The sequence below is a fragment of the Marmota marmota genome, unplaced genomic scaffold (genome assembly GCF_001458135.2).
Source record: "Marmota marmota marmota unplaced genomic scaffold, marMar, whole genome shotgun sequence".
Taxonomy (NCBI): Eukaryota; Metazoa; Chordata; class Mammalia; order Rodentia; family Sciuridae; genus Marmota; species Marmota marmota.
The window spans coordinates 1,898,384-1,921,908 of NW_026000108.1; the positions used below are offsets into that span (position 1 = coordinate 1,898,384).

The 23,525-nt window shown below is 43.5% G+C and overlaps 1 protein-coding gene and 1 non-coding gene across 4 annotated transcripts in view; one reads left to right on the plus strand and one right to left on the minus strand.

The window, feature by feature from the left end:
• Rnf4 (ring finger protein 4) overlaps positions 1–11,960 on the plus strand; it is a 31,341-nt gene extending 19,381 nt beyond the window's left edge. For 2 of the 3 annotated variants that reach the window (XM_015481887.2, XM_015481888.2), the window contains exons 5-8: positions 8,126–8,135; positions 8,580–8,739; positions 9,198–9,246; positions 9,753–11,960. In XM_015481887.2, coding sequence (XP_015337373.1) covers positions 8,126–8,135; positions 8,580–8,739; positions 9,198–9,246; positions 9,753–9,902 — 369 coding nt within the window. In that variant the 3' untranslated portion in view covers positions 9,903–11,960. The remainder of the gene's footprint in view (positions 1–8,125; positions 8,136–8,579; positions 8,740–9,197; positions 9,247–9,752) is intronic. The other variant, XM_015481889.2, reaches the window with a different exon arrangement.
• Positions 11,961–19,822: 7,862 nt separating this feature from the next.
• On the minus strand, positions 19,823–19,928 carry LOC125611002. The gene has a single exon (XR_007341116.1). It is a non-coding gene; the product is annotated as a U6 spliceosomal RNA (small nuclear RNA).
• Between the last annotated feature and the right edge of the window lie 3,597 nt (positions 19,929–23,525).

Genomic DNA, 23,525 nt, shown 5'->3' on the forward strand with positions numbered 1-23,525 from the left:
AGAAGAGGGTGACAGTGTTGTCTTACTGGCCTCTTAACTAAAGGTTTTTCTCATGCCACCTCCTGGTCCCAGCTGTAAAAGAATTGTTTTGTGCTCTGCAACCCTACCTTTCCTTTTTCTTTTCTTTTTCCTGGTTCTGGGAATTGAACCAAGAGCCTCTACCACTGACCTACATCCCAACTCTTTATTTTATTTTGAGAAAGAGCCTCACTAAGTTGCCCAGCTGCCCTGGAAGTTGTAACCCTCCTGCTTGCTGGTATTACAAGTATGTACCACCATGCCTGGCTGGCCCTTCTGTTCCTAGTCATTCTTCACTTGTTGATTTTTAATAAATCCAAATTGCAAATTTATTTGTAGTGTATGCTGAAATTATAGAAGAACTCCAAGTTAAAAATTCTACACTAAGCACAGCTACTAGGGAAACCTAATTATAGGAACTCCAGACAATGGGCATCTATCTGTTGGGTGAATGTGTTCAGGGCAACCTTTGACTCTGCCTACAGGAGTGTGAAATGGATAAGTGTTATGTATTCCAAAATTGGGATGATCTTAGCAAATTCGACAGAATCTATTGGAATAGGTTAAATGTAACTGGTTTAGCCTAGGAATAGTTATGTATCTCTAGGATAGGAATTCCTGAACCCCAGGATCCAAGGGCAGCTTTCAAAAATCATCCATGGTCCTCTTGATACTAGAAACTGCAAACCAACTCTGTTTTTCCAGCTTTTGAAGGAATCCAGAGACCCCATAGTCAGGAGAAATGAAAAATGACACATTTTGTATGTCTCTGCTTTGATGGTTTCTCAAAAAGTTCAACTTTGGGCTGGGGACGTGGCTCAAGTGGTAGCGCGCTCACCTAGCATGCATGAGGCACTGGGTTCGATTCTCAGCACCACATAAAAATGAAATAAAGAGGACTGGGGATGTGGCTCAAGCGGTAGGGTGCTCGCCAGGCATGCGGCCCGGGTTCGATCCTCAGCACCACATACAAACAAAGATGTGTCTGCCGAAAACTAAAAAATAAATTAATATTTTTAAAAAATTCTCTAAAAAAAAAAAATGAAATAAGACATTCTGTCCACCTAAAAAAACTAAAAAATAAATATTTTTTTTAAAAAAGTTCAACTTTATTTTTGGCATTGCATAACACAAAAAAATGCCATCGTCCTTGTGTTCCAGGGTATGAATACCTGATTTTTGCTAGATGTCAAACTGGTTTCCAGAGGTAGTACCAGATTACACTTACACCTGTGTTTGAGATTCTATTGTTCACCATCTCACCACTACTTTTATAGCCCATGTTTTGGCCAATTGTCGTTTCCCATATTTTTTTTAGTTGTGTTTTTCTGATTTAATTGGAATTGAAATCCTTTTCATGTTTGTAGATTGTTTTTCTCATTTGTATAATTACTGCCTTTTGAAACTTTGTTTTATAGCTTTTTTACATACCTATTGTATATAAACTTTAAAAATAGCCCACAGGTTAGGAATTAGCTCAGTGGGGGAGTGCTTACTTAGTCTGCATAAGGCCCTGGGTTCCATCCCCAGCAGCACAAAAGAAAAGAAAAACTGAAGAAACTGAACTAGAACAAAACCAATCAATTCCTTTGCCCCCCCCCCCTTTCAAGAGTGTATCTATTTTCCTCCTCATTTTTATAGTCTTTCTAACATGAACCTGCCATTATTCATGGATTTCCTAACTTCCCCTCAGAGGCTTACCCCTCTTTCTCTCTGTGTCTATTTATTACAGTCTATTAATAGTTGAGTTATCCATATGTTGAGTAAATCTTCTACCCCATATCAAAAAAAGATGTTTCTATATTCCAAAAGTTGGTCGTTTTGCTTTTCACATTTAGATTTTAATCTACATGAATTGATTTTTGCGTGTGGTTTAATGTGAAGGTCTTTATATATAATATTTTAGGGTTCTGTTAAAATCGTATATTAAATTTTCATTTTATTTGTACACTGATGTAAAAACATGTATTTGATTTTATCTGTTGTGTTGCTTTTTTTTGGTGGGAGGGGTACTGGGGTTTGAACCCAGGGGATTTAATCATTGAGCCACATCCCATCCCCCCCTTTTTTAAGTGTACTTTTTTAAAAACAATTTTTTAAACTATTTATTCTTTGTATGTGGTGCTGAGGATTGAACCCAGGGCCTTGCGCGTGCAAGGAGAACGCTCTACCACTGAACCTCAACCCCAGCCCCTCCCCATCCCTTTTAATATTTTATTTAGTGACAGTGTCTTGCTGAATTGTTGAGGCTGACTTTGAACTCAAAATTCTCCTGCCTCAGCCTCCCAAGCCACTGGGATTATAGGTGTGTGTCACTGTGTCCAGCTAATTTTTCCTTTTTTTTAGTCTAATAACTCAATAATTTGCAAATCTTTTGGCTGCTTATCTAAACACAAGTTTTGATTCTTTATATATGTGTGTGTGTAGATTTTTTATACACATATATTTATTTAGTTGTAGATGGACACAATACCTTTATTATTTTATTTATTTTTATATGGTGCTGAGGATAAAACCCAGTGCCTCACATACGCTAGGCAGGTGCTCTTCTACTAAGCTACACCAGCAGCCCCAAGTTTTGAGTCTTTAACATTTTCTTTTTCTTGCCTTAATGTACTGGCTAAAAAAACTCCAACATTAGCTAAACATAGAAATAGTGATGGTTGTGGACATTCTTGTCTCATTCCAAATCTGAGAAAATCCTTTCAAACTTTCATCATTTAAATAAATCTTTGTGGTATTGGTATTTATATTCAATTGTATTTAGGGCAGTATTGAGGATTTTTGTGTGTGTACAGCATTTATTCTATTGAAATTACTGTTTTCTATTTGGTTACAAGTGTTCAACATGAATCAAACATGAATCAACATGAATCAAACATGATTCATTCAAACATGAAAGTGTAGAATTTTAATAATCTTCTGTTAAAATTATTTCCCCCTTCATGTGTTGATGGAGAATTGCATTGATTTCTAGCATGAAACTTACTGTGTGTATGTGTGTGTGTGTGAGAGAGAGAGAAAAGAGGAGATCCAGTTTGCTGATATTTTATGTCTGATCTATGTTCCTGAATAAGATTGGTTGGTCTGCAATTTTCTTTTGTACACATTCTCTAGAGGGTTTTGGTATCCATGTTGCTGTCCCATAAGTGAACTGGGGGGAAGTATCCCTTTTTCCTGTTCTAGAAGATTTCAAAAGACTGGAATTACTTCTTCCTTGGATGTTTGTTTTTTTTTTTTTTAATATTTATTTATTTTTTTTTAGTTTTCGGCAGACACAACATATTTGTTTGTATGTGGTGCTGAGGATCGAACCCGGGCCGCACGCATGCCAGGCGACTGCACTACCGCTTGAGCCACATCCCAGCCCCTTCCTTGGATGTTTGATAGAACTCTACAGTAAAAGTATCTAATCTAGAGTTTGAATCAGTTTTACCCTTTTTGGAATTTTGTTGATTCCATCCTAAAATATTCTTTTTTGTTTTTTTCTTTTCTTTTATTTATTTTATAGCTTTATGTATATTTATTTATTTTTACATGGTGCTGAGGATCAAACCCAGGGCCGCACATATGCAAGGCAAACACTCTACCACTGACATACAACCCCAGCCCCTTTATTTTATATTATTTTGTGGGGGGGCACTGGGGATGGAATCCAGGGTCTCCCACTGAGCTATAACCTCAGCCTTAGAATCTTAACTTTTATTGGATATAACTTCCTTCATAATGTCTTATGTTCTGTGGCATCTGTAATATTGGCTCGTTTTTCATTTCAGATTTTATTTGTATTTTGTCTTATTAGTTTGGTATCACCAGAGCTTTAGTAGATGTTTCAAAGAACCAAATTTTTAGCTTTGTGGATTCTTTCTCATTTCATTGGTTATCTTTTTTAAGTTTAGTTTTGTTGTTCTTCTATTAGCTTGGTTTCATCTCTTCTTTTCCAGTAACTGGATGTAATAGATTTTCTTTAGATACATCTTCAAATTTTGGTACTGGTATTTATATTCAATTGAATTTATTTATTTATTTAGGGCAGTATTGGGGTATTTAGGCAGGATCTGGAGCTTGCGGGGCAAGTGTCTCCTCTCAGCTATACCACCAGCCCTTTTTATTATTTTGACAGAGTTTGGCTGAGTTGTCCAAGCTGATCTCCAACTTGTACCTCCTACCTCAGCCTCCCAAATAGGTGGAATTACAGATGTGCATCATTGCACCTAACTCAAAATTTTTTATTTCTTTCTAACATGGGAATTTTCTTTTTGTTACTGCATTATGTTTAGGAAACACATTCTGTATGTTGGTTCTTTTCAATTTAATTAAGATTTGTCTTAAGTCTCCATATGCATGCTACTTCTGGGCTTTGTTTTCTTCTGTGAGCCTTTCAAGAACAAGTTCAGCTGTGGGTGGTGGCACCCACCTGTAACCTAGCAGCTGGGGAGGCTGAAGTAGGATGATCATGAGTTCAAAGCTAGCCTCAGCAACTTAGTGAGACCCTAAGCAAAGTTAGCAAGACCCTATCTCCCCTGTCTCAATAAAACAGGCTGGAGATGTGGCTGAGTGGTTAAGCACCCCTGGGTTCGGTCCCCAGTAGAATTTTAAAAAAAAATTCAATTTTTTGAGAATTATATATGCTATCCCTTCTGAATTATTGCTTTTCTTTCACCTTTTTCTTTTCCCCTGGTACTGAGGATTCAACCCAGGAGTGCTTTACCACTGAGCCACATCCCCAGCCCTTTTTAGACAGTTGCCTAAGGCCTCAGCCTCTTGAGTCACTGGGATTACAAGTGTGTGCCACCACGCCTGGCTTTTCTTTCTCCTCCCTCCCCCATCTTTTTTTCTTCTTTCTTTTTATTTTTTTCTTTTTACTCTCCCCGGGATTTTGAACCCAGGGCCAACAGGTAAATTAAGATTTCCAGACACTTGTGAGTGTTTGCAGCATGCTCTGTCTTAAAGAAGTAAGGCGGCGACCGAGGGGAGACTAGCTTCTTTATTTACAAAACTGAGTCTATGAGGGGGAAGTTATGAAAATGTCATTACATTTCAAAAGGTAGTGTCTTTTCAAATCAGATTGATTTTCTTGGAATTGTTTTTCTGATCAGCTCCTGTGTGCTTGATGAGTCATGCTGTTTATGTTGTAGTCTGAACCTGCCTGACTTTTTCATTTACCAGATGCTATTGAAAGGATCTGCTCAAAAGAGGCCTTCTTAGCCTGGGGTTGTGGCTCAATGGTAGAGCACTCGCATAGCACATGTGGCACTGGGGTCAATCCTCAGCAGCATAGATAGATAGATAGATACATAGATATTTTTTTCAGAAGATTTGTTTTGTTTTTGTAGCTTTTTTGCAGGGTTGGAGGAGCGGCACTAGGGAACCCAGGGCCTTGTACATGAGAGGCAAGCACTCTACCAACTTAGCTATATCCCCAGCCCCTTTGTTTTGTCTTAAATATCTTTTTTTTAGTTGTAGATGGACACAATATCTTCATTTTTATTTGTTTACTTTTATCTGGTGCCAGGAATCAAACACAGTGCCTCAGGCATGCTGGGCAAGCACTCTACCACTGAGCCACAACACCAGCCCCTCAAGGTTTTTATTTATTTATTTATTTTTTTAGTATTCGGCAGACACAACAACTTTGTTTGTATGTGGTGCTGAGGATCGAACCCGGGCCGCACGCATACCAGGCGAGCTCGCTACCGCTTGAGCCATATCCCCAGCCCTCCTCTCTGTTTTTTTTAATATTTGTTTTTTTTTTTTTTTTAGTTTTTGGTGGACACAACATCTTTATTTTATTTTTATGTGGTGCTGAGGATCGAACCCAGCACCCTGCACATGCCAGGCGAGTGTGCTACCGCTTGAGCCACATCCCCAGCCTCAAGGTTTTTTAAACAAAAACAAAGCTGTCTTCTTGCAGACAGGAAGAGCCCTGTCTGTGTCTATGTGGTGTAATAAAGGTCATGGAGATGCCCATTAAGGTTGGGGTGAGGTGAGCCAAGAAAGAGGAGCCCAGAAGTTTCTCAAGGAAAGGGGGAGCTATTCTACACAAAGGCTGAGATGGCTTAGTTATTCCACTAGAATGTTACTGTCAACACCAGTATGATTGGTGTTCCTGTTGAAGTCACAAATCATAGTCATCAGTAATTGCATGATGTGTGTAACTGTTGACTATAAAGTACAGCATTTTCCAGTTGTGGAGGCACACATCTGTCATCTCAACTACTTGGGAGGCTAAGGAAGAGGATTGTTGCAAGTCTGAGGCCAGCCTGGGCAACTGATTTAACTAGGCCCTTTCTCAGAATAAGTGGATCTTTATAGGCCTCATCCAGATCCTAGGTTTCAGAGCCTGTCTTGTACTTCTACCCATCTGTTCACTCTTTGAGTAGACTTTTGTTTTGTTTTGCTTTGTTTTCAGTGGACACAGCATCTTTATTTTATTTTTATGTGGTGCTGAGGATCGAACCCAGCACCCCACGCATGCCAGGCAAGCACGCTACCGCTTGAGCCACATCCCCAGCCCCAAGTAGACATTTATGATGCCACGATACTATCACTTGCCTCCATCTTCCATGCCAGGCAAGCACTGTGTTGTCTGCAGCCAGGAGGTAGATACATTCCATGGCTCTTGAAACATCTTTGGAATTAGCTGTTGATTTCAGCCATGGTTGGAGGGGGACACTCTTCGCCCTGGGACTACACTGTCTAGGGGTCTGGTCTGGCCCTGAGTTTGACATAGCCCACATGTGAGCTGGTTCTAACTCAAGGGAGCCTAGGGAGACCCAGCTCCTACATCCTGAAAGCTGGGAATCAGGATGTCATTCTCCTCACAATGTGCCCTCTCCTGGTCAGTGGTCCACCTTGGCAAAGGCAGATGAAGGCAGTGTCAGTGTAGGTACTAAAGAAAGCGAAGGTCATCCTATCCACAGCACAATATTCTTCTGCACTCCCCTCCCCAGACTTCGCCCACATAGTGCCAGCCCACACTTCTCTGGTGAAAATGATACTGGTAATGAGGTTACCTGTTCCTGTTTCTCTAGTCATGACCTATCACTGGCCCAGGAGAAAGGGGAGCACTTGCAGGAACCCTGCATGAACCCTGTGCTTTATCTACAGTCCAGTTCTTCATACAGGACTTTCAGGATCCCATTATTTATTTATACCTGAATCCCCACTGGTTATTATTAGGCTTAATGGATTGGAATGTGTAGGGATGGTTGCTTACGTGGTATCAAAAAGCCAGAAGAACATATTGCTGGCTAGCTGTCCAGGAATAACTCCTGACCTGCCAAGACATGCCTACCTGGGTCCAGGAGACCCACTACAGCCCCTTTTAGGAGCCATGAACTGAGGCATTGCAACTCCCCCTGGAGATTGTGCCCTTTCCGTAGCATAGAAGTGTCTAACAGAGGCAACCTTGTTTACATCCAGACCCTCCTGAAGGAATTCAGTTCAGTGTCAGACCCTCCAGTCACTGCAGGATTAGACACTCTGCTGGAGACATGGGCAGCCAGGCTTTCCTGAAGTGGTGCCTCCTCAGGGACTCTGGCCCGCCTCAGACAGTTCATGTGCATGTTGAGCCCTCAGGCCAGAGTTTGTCGTTGACTTTTTTGAAGTCCTCAAGACTACAGTCGGATTAGTGTGTGTCACTCATTGGTCCACACACAGGCAACACACCGGCTGTTTATTTAGTTATTTTTAATGACATTAAGTACTCCAAACCCTTCTCCAGGTGAAGACTATATTTGGCACTGGCTTGGTTGGTCCTGAATGCCTTTACTGAGCACTGTGTCCCTGATGGTGTACTGAGTTCCATCCTCTTAGTCCGCATGACGGCTGGATGAGGTTTGGGCACTACCTATTATGGGAAGAGGAAGCTGCAGCTTCCAGGCATCTGGCAGGACAAGGGTCAAGCTCCTCAGCTGTTGGAAAACGGTAGCCTGGAGGGGAGGAGAGACACCATGATTGACTAGGATGGTGCACATTCCCCCTGTGTGGAGAGGGCTGGGCCTGGCAGAGGTTTCTGCAGGGATCTCACTTCAGAAACAGAAAATGGGTCCGTTTCATCTCAAGTCAAGCTGATTATTTTTGTTTTTCTCCTTCTTTTTAAAAGATTGTTGACGGTGAGTGATTGCATCTCCTTTTGCTGTGGGTTTGGAGAGAGAACTGGCATGGGTGAGGACTTCAGCCTGCCAGCCTTGCTGGGCTGTCCTCTGGGCCCGAGATCTCCAAGTAGAAGAGCTTTGACCCTGCTGAAGAAACCACCCTCGACTGTTGAGCTGCAGTCCTGCCTTGGGCTGACTGGATCTTGGAGAAAGCTGGCAACTTAAGACATCCCCCCAGCTCCGGCACCAGCCTGCAGCCGCGGCAAACACGTTATCCTGGGAAGACAGAATATCCTCAGAGCAGCCTGTAGAGCTGCACAGGGCCTTCTAGGAAGGAACTGGCAGGGCAACATTTTCTGTCTGGGAGTCCCAGCGGGGAGGTTCTTTTGAAGCCCCTGGGTCGGGTGGTGAGGATAGTGCCAGTGGGAAACATTTACCCTAAAAATGTGACTCTCACCTTAGAAAGGAGGAGGCCAAGAAGGAACGCAAGGAGGCTACGCCAAGACCATGCCGACAGCTGCGTGGTGAGCAGTGATGACGAGGAGTTGTCCAGGGACAGAGATGTGTATGTGACCACCCCCACACCCAGAAACGCCAGGGACGAGGGGGCCACAGGACTCAGGTACCCGTGTGCCCTGGTGCTGCTGTGTGGAGGCCAGGGGCTAGAAGTACTACTGTCTTTTTATGCCACTGTGAGCACTTAGCTCCAGAAGGGCGCATTCAAATGGCTGCTCAGCGGCTAGGTGCAATTGGAACTGAATCCAGGGCTGGGCTCGACTATTTCTGCAGTGACGGGGCTGTGCCAGCCACCAGCAGTGGGAATGCTGTGGGTGGGGGAGAGCAGGGCAACTGAGGTTGTCTGCACCTTCTCTTGCTCAGTCTCTCCTCTCTCCTTCTCATGGCCATGCCACCATACCCACTTAGGCCGTTGGCATTCCTGAAAGTCTCTTGGTTGCCTGTGCTAAGGCAGAGTTAGTGGAAGCTGAAGGAAAGGCCTTTTAGGGGTTACAGGCAACTTACATGCAGGTAATCAAATGTTTGAATTTACTGAAAAACTGATGGAAAGCCCTGTGATTTTAGGCCCTCTGGTACTGTCAGTTGTCCCATCTGCATGGACGGATACTCAGAGGTAAGTAACCAGGTTATTTCTTCTCTCTTCAGTGTCTAAACTGTCACTGAAAGAGCTAGGTGAGGCAGGATCTGCTCCTTAGGTGGGATTTAACACTTGCCTGCAGCCCCACCTGGGCTGGCACATGGCCTGTTGCAGATCTGCATATAAAAAGGGTGTACTTGTTTCTTTTGGGCCCTGCATGCTTCAGCTTTAGCCCCCAGTGTGCCCTGGGCTTTGGTGCAAAGTGACAGTTTTTGTGTCCTTTATCCTGGCTGGGTAACCAAACAGTGCTGAAATCCCTCATAACCTCCTCATATTGCTGCTGCGGCTGGGAAACCTAGGCTCCTGCCATCTTTTCCAGAGGCCACACTTACTCATCAGACTGAGACTGGCTCTGCAGACTACTATTGCTTTTTCTGCTGCATGCTACCCTTCTTCCCTCTGACTGATCTTCTCTGCTCTGGGTGGGGTGGGGTTCTTTGGGACAAGAGCAAACTCAAAGGCTGTTACTTGATGTCTTCCAGATTGTGCAGAATGGACGTCTCATTGTCTCTACAGAGTGTGGCCACGTCTTCTGTAGCCAGTGCCTCCGTGATTCCCTAAAGAATGCTAATACTTGCCCAACTTGTAGGAAAAAGATCAACCACAAACGGTACCACCCCATTTATATATGAAGTTTCAGAGCTATTCAGGAGAGACGGATGGACAGACAGCCCGGCTGGGCTCTTCACATGGTATCTGCCTTCAATTTCCTGAGCTCAAAAAGACTGTTTCAAAACCAACATCTGATATGTAAACTTCTCTTTTGTTTCTAACCCCCTTGCCCTTAGATCCTTTTGTAATCTCATCTGATGCTCTGGAGCTGGACCAGGGGCCCTCCCCATCTGGCTCCTTATCTTTGCTCCTCTGGGGTAGTTTCATTCCAGAGTAGGAGAAAGAGTCAGGACATTGGAGTTGATAATTGTGGTTCCAGCTTTTCTGGGCCTACATTTGCCAAGAAGTTTCCCTGTTTGGAAAGCTTGCCCTATCTCTCCCAGGCACACAACCTTCCTGGGTACCTGTCAGTTAACCAGTCTGTCTACCACACAGTAACCAAGCCAGACACAGTCTACTCTGCCCAAGGGTTCTAGGTGCAGCAGTGGCCCCCTGGGAAGCCCAACTACTGGACCCTCCTCTCCCCCCACCCTCCACCCCCCACCTTGAGGGTCAGAGGTGACTGGTGATTCTGCCTGCACCTTGTCTTTATCTGCAGTGTTTTCTGCGAATCAAGAACCTCTGCAGGGCAATCCCCTGTTTCCTAAGAACGAAAGTGCAATAAAGCCCGTCCTTTACTACTTTATAGCAGACCAGGAGATGTAGCACTGTTCTCCTCAGAGCCCTAATGTCGCCTGTGGAGCAGTGCCCATCCCATTCTGTCTCTGCTTACCAACTGTTCTCAGGAACCTCACCCGTGCTCCAAAGTTCTCCACCTGGCACAGGACATTCGAGGTCAATAGGGCAGGCACGTATTTGGGTGTCCTCTCTTTTCTGATAAAATCTGTCCTGTGTTGGCACCTGCTCTCCAGTCCTCAGTTCCTCAGTTCCTACTGCCTATGTCTGCCCAGTGTAGATACCAGGAGGTGGTGGCAGTAACTGTGGCCTTATCAGCTGCTCACTTCCATGCTTTTGCCCACGTCGCTGACACCCCTATTTCAAAGACATTGGCCCACTGGCCCTGGCCCTGGCCCTGACTTGGCTTCTCACCTTCCCCCACAGGCAACATTTCAGAAGCTGTTCTGGCCAGCTAGGCTGTGATTCTTTGGGCTTTTGACAGCTCTAAAGGTTGTTGGCAGAGCATGGTGGTGGCTCTTTCTCTGCAAGGGCCTGATGACAACCTCTGCTGCATAGGTGTATGGGAGCCTTGGCAACAAGGTGACCCAGACTGCCCCTGAGACACTGGGGATGGCTAGCAGGGGAGAGGCCTCATGTGCAGTACAGGCCAGCCTCTGCTGTCACACCTCCTTCAGAGGGCTTCAAGCCAAGCCAACAGCCTTTCCATGTGAAACACCTTCCTGGTGGGAAAGGGGCCTTTCTGGCTTTGCTAGCAATAACTGACCTTCAGTGCACTCTTCTGAAGGAGCAGGGACTCTGCACAGAGTTCACTTTAGACAGGGCTGAAGGAGTGCCCCCTCTTCTGTGTGAAAGAAAGGTTTCATTCTTCACTGACTTCTCTGCCACCTGGCTCACTTCCAATTAATTTGAATAAGAGTCATGATTTTCCTTATGGAGTTGAAAGAGGATGTAGCTTCTGTGCTCATTATAGTGCTGCATGCCTGCCTCCTGGACATCATGGCCATGAAGTCCCCTCTGGGCCTCATGGAAGTGCTCTTGTTAGGTTGTAATGACATCAGACTTCAAGGGCCAAGGTGACTGCGAAGCTGTCAACCCATAGGTGTGGTGACACACATTTAAGATTTTTTTGTATTTTATCCTTACAAGACAACTTATGTGATGAATTATAAGAGTTGCATTACTTCATCCTAAATTAAATTGCGAAAAAAGTGTCTTTAGTTTCTACTAATGAGAAACTGCTAATTAGGAAAAGACTGGTGTGGGGAAAAGTACCTTTCCTCACTGTACATAGTTCAGCTCTTTCTTTGTTACATTTAAACTGTATCAATGGACATCAGTCTGTTTTGGACTCCTCTGCTAGTGTTAAAGATGTAAATAAAACCATTAATTTGGACCAAAAATGGCTATGCATTCATTTGCTCTTACAAATTTGATCAACCTTTTGCCAAGGTATATTGTTCTTGTCTGCCTCAGGCTCAATAGGTTTTGTCCCTGTGCGTAGGAAAACTCTCTCTCCAGAAGCTGCCATGTCAGAGACCACTCTTAGGCAGAACCGCAGTCCATGCTGAGGTAAGGCTGGCCGGCCACCCAGAAATGCTGGTGGACTGCTCTCAACTGGATGGAGTCAGATTGCCCTGAAACCTTGGGGTGGGATGCCTCACATAGCCTCTGGGTGGGAGGGAGAACCCCCAGAATATATGGATGCATCAGTCACTGCTGCTGTACAACAGCACCACAGAAGCTAAATGGGCATGGGCTTAGCTTATGGAAAATCAGACAAGACGTAATGGCAGGGGCTGTAGCTGTAGCTCGGTGGTAGAGTGTTTGCTTACCATGTGTGAGGCATTGGGTTCAATTCTCAGCACCATGTATAAGTAAATGGATAAAATAAGCGTCCATCAACATCAAAAAAGAGACACAGAGGTAATGGCAGACCCTTCCCTTTGCCTCTGCCCTTCTCCATGCCTGCCCAGTCCCAGGGATCAGAAAGGCTTAACATGCAAATGCCTGGGAATCAAGCTTACTTTCTGATGCAGCAGTCAGACAGAACTTGGCTGTGGTGTAGATAGTGGGACACCCAGCTATGGATTCCCTCTGGGCATGTTTACCAAAAGAGGCAGTCCCCTAAGCCAGTGAACAATGGAAACTGGCAAGAGGAAGCATGTAGCAGGAAGTGCAGCCTGTCCTGAGGAGGGATGCTGAGCTGCCACCCTCAAGATCCAAGAAGTTCTGCAGAGAAAGAGAACAGGAAAGGCTCTCCAGGCCCAGGGCCTATTATCTGTTGCTATTGCACAGTGCGGCCTCCATAGCTGAGAGTGCTCATGGACTGGATACTTGCTGGTGGCTTCCAAGAGTCTGTCTCTTCACCCCTGTTCCTGAAGCTAGGAGCTAGTTGAAGGAGGAGATACATGCCCTAAACAAGCCCAGGGAGGAGGGCGGGGCCTGAAGGAAAGGCAGGAACCTATAAATCACAAACTAGAAACAACTGAGTTACCTGGAGCTGAACAGGAGGAAGCCTCCAAGGCTAGCTGCAGATAAGGGAAGGCTGGTTCTACTATGTTTTTTTCTTTTGGGTTTGGTACTGGGGATCAAACCCAGCAGTACTCTACCACTGAGCTATATCCCAAGCTCTCTCTATTCTATTTATAGAGATAGGGTTTGGCTGAGTTGCCCTTGCTGCTCTCCACTTTGCAATCCTCCTGCCTCAGCCTCTTGAATAGCTGGAATTACAGGCATGTGCCACCCCACTCAGCTCTAATTTACTTATTTTTGAAATGGTGTCATCTATATTGTTGATGTTACAATACAGAAATGACCTCTGTATATTCTGTATCCAGCACTTTGCTAAGGTCTTACTCCAATAACCCACTTGATTTCCCTTGAATTTTTCTATATCATGTGCAATTAAATGTTACTCCTTAACTCTTAGACCATTCTTTTTCTTACTGAACTTTTACAAAACTCCAATACTTAGGAAGCACACATGGTGTTGATGAACACTTTTGTCTTTCAACATTTCATCAAGAAATATGGACCAGGCATGGTGGCGCAGGCCTATAACCCCAGCTACTCAGGATGCAGGGGCAGGAGGATTACAAGTTGAAGGCCAGCCTCAGGAATTTAGCAAGACCCTGTCTCAAAATGAAGAATAAGAAGGGCTGAGGATGTGGCTCCGTGGTAGGACACCCCTGGGTTCAATCCCCAGTACAAAACAAAACAATGAAAAATTTGCTGCAGGCTCTTGTTAAATAACAGGAGAAATGGTTCCTTTGAGGAATTTTATCTTTTGTAGGACGCAAATGTTGGAGGGGGGGTGCATACTAGGGAATAGAACCCAGAGCCTTGGGCATGCTAGGCAAGCAGCCTACTACAGAGCTACATTGCCAACCCTGAATAAATGTCTTATGGGCTCTTTTGCTTCTATTAAGACATGGGAGGATTTTTTTCCCCCTGAATTACATTACAGGTTGAGCCAACTCTAGTCCAAACATCATAAATCAGAAATGACCAAAAATTTTTAAAAGCTGTATGTATAAAGCATAGATGAAATGAATCATTTCCAATGATTCAAGACCAGCCTTAATGAAGATTAGAGATAAATGGATAATAGTAAAACAATAGAGAAAGTTAGTGCTGATTTTTCTGTTTTAGAAAACTGAAAAACTATTAAATTGCTTATGGGTTAAGCTATATTTTAATTTTTTATTGGTTTTTAGCAGTGCTAGAGATTGAACTTGAGCCTCAGTACATACTAGGCAGACATTACCACTAAGCTATAGTCTCAAGCCCTAGTTAGACTGATTAAGAGAATCAGATTACTAAAATAAAAAACAAGATATAGGACATTGCTACCAACTTTTCAGAAATAAGGATTATTGGAGACTGCTGTGGATACTTGGCCAACAAGTTGGATGACCTAAAGAAATTAACAAATTCTTATAAATGACTTAACCAAAACTAACTGAAGGAGAAATAGAAAATCTACATAGACCTATATATAATAAGCAAGATGGAAACAGTCAAAACCTCCCAACAAAGAAAACTAGGTTTGGATACCCTCACTGGTACATCTGTCAAAAGCATTTAAAAAAAAAAAAAACTGATCTTTCTTAAACTCTTGACCTCCCTCTGCAAAGAAAAGTGAAGGGAACACTTCCTAACTCACTCTGAGGTCAGCAGTACTGATACAAAGACACATGAAGACACTGCACAGAAGAATCTTGTGAATTATATATATTCATATATGTGTGTATACATACACACAACAGAAATACTAGCAAGCCAAATTCATTAGCATATTAAAAGCATTATAGGGCTGGGCTTGATGACACATACCTGTAATCCCAGCTGTGGTGGAGGCTGAAACAGGAGGGTTGCAAATTCAAGGTCAGTCTCTGCAATGAGACCTTGTCAAAAAGGCTGGGGGCGTGGCTCAGTGGTAGAATCCCTAGTATATGTAAGAACCTGGAGTCAAAACCCAGTCCTGCAAAAGGAAATCCTGGGGGCCGGGGGACCAACAAAACAGCATTCTACACGTGACCAAGTGGGGCTTGCCCCAGGAATGCATCAGCGTACAAGGTCCCATTGAAAACCTGGAGTTTGGGGCTGGGGTTGTGGCTCAGTGGTAAAAGAAAACCTTCGGTGGTGGAATGTTGAAAGCTTCCCCTGGATCAGGGGCAAGACAAAGATGCTTCTCTGTGCCCTCACGGTGCTGAAAGCTCTAGCCAGAACAGTTAGCATGAAAGAGATCACATCCCACTGGAAAATGAAGTCAAGGCATCTTAATAGCATAAGTAGAAAGCCCTAATGAGTAACACAGGCTGGGGTGCAGCACAGTGGGAGAGGATCCCTGGGTTCAATCCCCAGTACTGCAAAAAATAATGATAAAAAATGAAATGCTAGCTAGATTACACCTGTAATCTTAACAGCTCAGGAAGCTGACACAGGAGGATCACAAGTTTGAGGCCAGCCTCAGCAACTTCGCAAGACCTTGTCTCAAAAAATAAAAAGACTGGGTATGTGGCTCAGTGGTAAAGTGCCCTGGATTCAATTCCAATATTATGTGTGTGTGTGTGTGTGTGTGTGTGCAGAAACTTTACCAAAGAATATATGTAGAGACTGGGCATGTAGCTCAAGGCCCTGGATTTGATCCCCAGCATCACAAGTGAATAAAACATGACAATGGGCAAAATCATCAGTCATTAGGGAATTGCAGATTAAAATTAGAGTAGGATATCATCACACATTTTACACCCACCCAATTAGCAATGCTGATCATACCAAGTATTGAGAAAGACCTGGAGCCACTGAAACTCACAGGGATGGAAATGTAAAGTGATAACAGTTTGCAGTTTGCTTTACACCTACAATGTAACCATATGTGACTACTCCTAAGTGACTGCCCAAGAGAAATGAGAGGACTTCTACATGAACCTTCACACCAGCTTTGTAATAAGCCCAAACTGAAAACAAACCAAATTTCCCATGAGTGACTGTGGAACATCCATATGTGGAGTATGACTCAGCAATAAAAAGTTAGTCAGCTGGGTTTAGTGGTATATTTGGTTTTGCTTTTCTGTGAGGCTGGGAATTATAAACCCGGAGGTACTCTACCACTGAGCTAGGTCCCCAATTCCTTTTATTTATTTATTTACTTAGGTGGTGCTGGGGATTAGAACCTAGGGTCTTGTGCCTGAGAGGCAAGCACTCTACCAACTGAGCTGCATCTCCAGCCCCCTTTTATTTTTTTATTTTTAGATAGTCCCTCACTAAGTTGCCCAGGCTGGCCTTGAATTTGCAACCTTCCTGCCTCAGTCTTCTAAGTTGCTGGGAATTCAAATATATACTACAGCACCTAGCTTTGGTATGTGCTTGTCATTCCAGCTACTCAGGTGCTAAGGCAGGAGGATCACAAGTTCCAGGCCAGTGTGGGCAATTTAGCATGATCCTATCTCAAGAATAAAAGTCAGCTGCTCAAGGGGTCTGGGGGCTAGGGTTGTGGCTCAGTGATAGAGTGCTTGCCTAGCATGTATGAGGCACTGGATTCGATCCCTGGCATCACATAAAAATAGACAAAATAAAGGTATGTGTTCATCTACAACTTAAAAAAAAGGGGGGGGATCCATTAAAAGTCAGCTGCTGGGACTGGGGTTGTGGCTCAGTGGTAGAGCACTTGCCTAGCATGTGTGAGGCCCTGGGTTCTATCCTCAGCACCACATATGAATAAACAAAGTTAAAAATCCATTGGCAACTAAAAAAAAAAAGTCGGCTGCTCACAGGAAATGCTCAGTAGAAGACTACTTGCCTAGTATGGTACTAGGCCCTCAGTTCAACCCCCAGTACTACAACAAAAAGCAAAAACAAACCAAAAAAACCCTTTTGATATATGCAACAACATCTAACGAATCTCAAATAATTATGCTTATTGAAATAAGAAAGAGCGTATACTGCATAATTCTATTCATATAGAAATTCTAGGGCTAGGGTTGTACTCAGTGGTAGAGTGCTTGCCCATCATGTGTGAGGCCCTAGGTTCAATCCCCCAAAACATAAAATAAGTCTAGTTACAAAAGCAGATTAGCAGTTACCTGGGGCCAGTGAGTGTGGGGGACAGGGATGGAAAGGGAGGCTTCACAAAGGGGCTGAAGTTTAGAGAGTGAAGGATGTGTTTGCTGTCTTGATGATGGTGATGTACTTTATAAGATTCCATGCTTTAGGCTGTGAATAGTGGCTTGCGCTTAAAATCCCAGGTACTCAGCGGGGAGGCAGGAGAATCATAAGTTCAAGGCCAGCCTGTGCAATTTAGTAAGAGCCTGTCTCAAAAACTAAAAGGGATTTGGGGAGGTGGGTAGCTCAGTGGTAGAGCAAATGCCTGGCATATATAAAACCCTGAATTCATGCAGGCACGGTGGTGCACGCCTGTAATTCCAGAGGCTTGGGAGGCTGAAATAGGGGGATCTCAAATTCAAAGCCAGCCTCAGCAGTGAGCAAGGCGCTAAGCAACTCAGTGAGACCCTGTTTCTAAGTAAAATACAAAATAGGGCTGGGCTGTGGCTCAGTGGCAGAGTGCCCGTGGATTCAATCCCTGGTCCACCTCTCCCCCCAAAAAATAATAACCCAAAAAACCTTGAATTCAATTCTAGTACTGAAAGAAAGAAAAAATCTTTAAACATATGCAATTTATTTTATATCAATTTTCCCTCAATAAAAAAAAAGTACAAAAAGAAAACAAGAAGTTTCCGTTTCCTTTTCTGTACTCCAGAACAGTTTACAGAGGAGCTAGACTATTTAATCTTTGAAACTTTGGTACAATTTGGTAAAATCTTAGATTAATGTTTCCCATTGATTCCTTAGTTGATACTTTCTATTTTTCTCTGTAGCCATTGTTTAAATTTTCTACCTGTAATGAGGTCACCTTGGAAAACTATATTCTCCTTGGAAATACCCATTTCATCTCCATTTTCAAATTTTGTCCAGAAACCTTTATGTACACATGCATTTATTATGGTCCTGGGGGTTGAACCCAGGGTTACTCTACCACTGAGCCATACACCCAGCTCCTCTTTAATCTCTTTTAACCCAGAATTCACAATTTTCCTTTCTTTTTATAATACTGACTTTTTAGGCAAATTGTCTTGTAGAGGGTCTTCTTGTATTTTTACCTGATGACTATTTTACTTAATTTTTTCAGTGTCCTCAATTTCCTATAAAATGGAAATTGGTGGGGCTGGGGTTGTGGCTCAGAGGAAGAGTGCTCACCTAGCTTGCGTGAGGCACTGGGTTCGATCCTCAGCACTACATAAAAATAAAATTAAGGGGGTCTGGGGTTGTGGCTTAGTAGTAGAGTGCTTGCCTAGCATACATGAGGCACCATACAAAAAAATAAATAAATAAAAGTATCACGTCCATCTACAATTAAAGAAAAAAAAATAAAAACAAAATGGAATTGATTCTAAATATTTGATCAGATGCAGCCCCAACATTCTGGGCAAGAATCATTTCCAATGAACTGGATATGTTGGTGCACGCCCATAATCCCAGCTACTGGGAGGCTGGGGCAGGAGGATTGCAATTTCAAGGCCACCTGGGAAACTTAGTGAAAACCTGCCTCAAAATAAAAAATACAAAGGATTGAGGATGTGGCTTAGTGGTAAAGTGCCCCGTGATTCAATCTCCAGTACCAAATACAACCAAAAAAACAAAACAAAACCCCTTCCCAGATGATACTGTACTCCCTGTTGTATCATGTCAGAAGACATGTTATCATTGCAAATTTTCAAACATCGAGATTCTTCTGGTCTGCATTACTTCCACTTCTGTTTTCATAGCTGTTTATTTTGTAGTCTATTTTTGTATTGTTTAGAACTGCATTGGGGTGGGTGCAGTGGCACACATCTGTAATCCCAGTGCCTCCGGAGGCTGAGGCAGAAGGATAACAAGTTCTAGACCAGCCGAGGCAATTTAGTGGCACCTGGTCTCAAAATAATAAGAGAGCTAGGGATGGGCTCAGCAGTAGAGTGCTTGCCTAACGTGTGAGGTTCTGGGTTCTATCCCCAGTAATGCCAAAATAAATAAATAAATAATAATAAAAGCATAAATCTACATAGTTGGAAAAAATAAGATAGGCAACAGCAGCAAACTTTTAATGTTCTTGAGATGGTGTTGCTTTTGTGCCCCACCTGTCCTCAAACTTGCAATCCTCCTGCCACAGCCTCTGGAGTAGCTGAGTTGACAGGTACGCTCCACTGTGCCTGGCTCAGCAGCAAGTTTTGAAAGCTGAAAAGCAGATACCTGAAAGGTAGGTGCTGTAGTGGACCTGAACAAGCATTCCATGTGGAAATCTGGAAAACAGCCCAATTTACCCTGCAGAGTCCTAATAATGCTCAAGAATTGGCAGCACCAGCTAACTCTGGAACTGGGGTCAAGGGAGCAATAAAATAAGGAATATTTGGCAAAATCTCTTAAGAAGCAGACTCCTTGGGATTGTGGCTCAGCAGTAGAGCGCTCGCCTCCCACGTACGAGGCCCTGGGTCCGATCCAATCCTCAGCACCACATTCAAAAATAAACAACTGAAATAAAGGTGTTGTGTCCATCTACAACTAAAAAATAAATATTAAAAAAAAAAAAGCAGACTCCTGATTCCCAGCCTCTATTTCACACTGATGGACAACTGTAACTTTAGGTTTAATCTCTGGAGAGGACAACAAAGAGGGTCTTGCCTGGAGGGTGCTGGGTATTCTCAGAAGTTCTTGTTTGTTTTTTAAAACTATGGGATGCTTCACCAATTTGCCAATTTCCTTACACAGGGACCTTGCTAATCTTCTCTGTATTGTACCTATTTTAGTGTATGTGCCACAAAAGTGAGCACTTTCTACTGATTCTTCCTTTAAGACTTTTGTTCATGATTTTTTAAATATTTGTTTTGTATATATTTTTCAACTTTTTAAAATTTCTGTGCCCTTATATTTTTTGTTATATCTAATGTAAAGTGTGTTTGCTAAGTTTTATTTTTTTTATTTTTTTTTTTAGAGAGAGAGAGAATTTTAATATTTATTTTTCAGTTTTTGGCGGACACAACATCTTTGTTTGTATGTGGTGCTGAGGATCGAACCTGGGCCGCACGCATGCCAGAAGAGCACGCTACCACTTGAGCCACATCCCCAGCCCCATATAGTTTGTTTTAATCATTAGTAGATTTACAGTCTGCTCTTTGCTATGTTGTTGACATGCCTGTTTCATGCTTTCTTCCTTCTTTATTACCAGATCATTTAGTATTCCTCACTTTGGACTGGGATGTGACTCAGTGGCAGAGTGTTTGCCTAGCATGTGGCAGGTCCTGGGTTCAAGAAATATTTTTTCCTTTGTTCTCTCCTAACACAAAAATACGTTTAGTTTTTTTTTTAATATTATTTTTTAGTTGTAGTTGGACACAATACTTTTATTTTTCTGTGGTACTGAGGATCAAACCCACGGCCTCGCGCATGCTAGGCGAGCGCTCTACCGCTGAGCCACAATCCCAGCCCAAGTTTTTTTTTTTTTTTAATATATATATTTTTAGTTGTAGACACAATACCTTTTGTTTATTTACTTATTTATATTTATGTGGTGCTAAGGATTGCTCCCAGTGCCTCACATGTGCTAAGCAAGTGTTCTACCACTGAGCTACAGCCCCAGCCCCTCTTTAGTTTTTTTGAAACTAATCGTTCAGCAATTATCTTTGAGATTACAACATATATCCTTATTTTTTTTTGTCTAATACATTTATTGCTTTCATGAAAATGTGAGAATCTCAACTTCATTTACCCACCTTCCATCTTTTCATTCAAGTTGTCATGCAGTTTTTAGTGCTGCATGTATTATAGATTTGGGGCTATGAATTGTGGGATAGTTAACTTATCTGATTTTCCTTTTAAGTGCATCTTGTGCCCAGTACACATTCATATCTTAATTAATAATGTTTATTGCACATGGAAGTAATACAACTGCAATTTTATGAAAGTATCCACTATATGCAGCCTTTTTCTGAAAGTGAGTTCTAAGAGCCTTCCAGAGTCATGAGGCTGCTGCTCCGAGTGGAGTGCCTACTCCATGCAGGATTTCAAGGGACCTCCCACATTCCTGCCAGAATAAGTTTCTCTCTTTCTCTTTTTTTTTTCTTTTCTTTTCTTTTCTTTCTTTTTTTTTTTTTTTTAAGTACAGAGATTGAACCCAGGGGTGAACCCACTGAGTTACATCATCAGCATTTTTATTTTGTTTTGAGACTAGATCTTGCCACTTTGCTGAGGCTGGTCTTGTGAACTTGTGATCCTCTGGCTTCAGCCTCAAGAGTTGCTGGGATTATAGATGTGCACCACAATAAACTTAGTTCTCAGAACATGCACAATCCCCTCTCGTCCTTGTCTTGTATTCTCCCTTTGGTGGTTATTATTATTATTTTTTTAATGTGTCAACTTGACTGGGCCAGAGAGTGTCAAACATTCGTTCAAACGTTATTCTGGATGTGATGTGAGGGTTTTGGGATGAGAACATCAGAATTGGCTGACTGAGTAAAGCTACATTTTGGTGGGTCTTCTTCAATCTGCTGAAAGCCTGATTAGAACAAAAGAACTGAGAGCACTGGGGTTGCAGGAGGCCCTGGTTGGATCCCCAGAACTGCAAACAACCTCCACTGAAACCTGAGAAGGAGGGAACTCCTCTGTCCTGCTGGGTCTTCCTGGGCCTCAAGCCTGTTGGCCTTACTGGAGCTACACCTAGTTTCTATTGGTCTCCACTGGCTCACTGCAGATTTGGGGACTTGTGGCCTCCATATTACATGTGCCAGTTCCTTGTCACAAAATATCTCTGCAACCTACTAGTGTTTCTCTGGAGAGCTCTAATCCATCCCTCAAGGGGTAAAAATTGATTCTTAGGGGGAGAAATTAACTAGTTATGTTTTGTTGCTCTCCAAAGCTCAACTATACAAGACAAAATCTTATTCCTTAGTATTTTTCTCCTTAATTTCGTGTTAATTTTTCCTTAGGGTGAGTCTTAATCCATTTGTGTTGCTCTAAAAAAATTACCACAAACTGGGAGTTTACAAACAATAGAATTTTTTTTTTTTGGTACCGGGGATTGAACTCAGGGAAACTTGACCAGTAAGCCATATACCCAACCCTATTTTATATTTTATTTAGAGACAGGGTCTCACTGAGTTGCTTAGCAACTAGCTGTTGCTGAGGCTGGCTTTGAACTCATGATCCTTCTGTCTCAGCCTCCCCAGCCACTGGGAATACAGGCATGTGTGCCACTGTGCCTGTCAGATTCGGCCATTTTTACTTGTTGCAGCCACAATAACTTTGAGGGGTCCTGGGACATGCTGAGCTTCCCCTGTTGCCCAGTGTGGCACTGCTGTAAGCCCTTTGTACTGAGATGGGATAGCCCAGTTCAACTCCTGAGGGAGGCCTCCCCTGTCCCAGTCCCCAGAGTAACTATGGATTGTATCATTGAGTGCTCTGTTAGTACCCAAGTCACACCTGAGCTGGGACCTGGGCTCTGCCTCTATGGGGTGGCTTTGGACAAATACCTTACCATCTATGAACGTGAGTTTCTCATTCATCAAATAGGGGCTAATGGTACCTATCTCCAGAGTCATTATGTGGACTGAGATGAGATAGCAGCAGGCAGCATGGTTAGTGTATAACTGCTGGACAAACGGCCATTATTATGTCATTCATTCACTTAGCAAATACTGGAGTGCTGTGAGTCCAGCCTCTTGATCCTGGACTCTGGTGCGTGAGGAAGGCACTCCCGTGTCTTCCCCTGCCCTTTAAGAAGTTTCCTTTTGGGGGATATTGGTGACAGTCATGAATCCCAATCCCATGACAATGTGCCAAGAGGGGGAAAGCACAGGAATTGTGAGAGAAGGCAGGTATCTGACTCAGGCTCATAGGGTGCAGGTGTGGGGAGGGGGTAGCCTGAGACCTTGCCCACTACGGAGTGCCCAAGGAGACAAGGAGTTGGGGCTTGGCGGCATTCCGACCCACTCTCTCAAACCCCACTTCAGTGGCAGGATTACCGGAGACCTTACGGGAGGGGTGAGGGAACTCCTTTTGCTGACAAGGCGGAGCTTCTGGAGGGCTTTTAGCAGAGGGTAGATTTGATCACACGAGCGCATTCTGTCTGGCGTGAAGAATGGGTCAGGATTAGCAGCTGTGGCAGGGGAGACAGGGAGGCAAAGAAACACCAGCAGACTCAGGAGAGGGCGTAAACGGAGGCGGCGGACCACACAGGGCAATGCCAAGCTCGGCCGCATCTGGGACCGGTAACGCATGGAACGAAGGCCTGGGCACACGTCTCCTGTCTCCGTGTGTTTGGAGCGTAGGGACCAGTCAGGGTCCCTCTTGCCTGGGTCCAAGGACAGGCTGTATCTTGGGCTTGCTGGTGATGGATAGGGCCCCCAAGAGGTGGGTCCAGGCAGCAGCCCAGC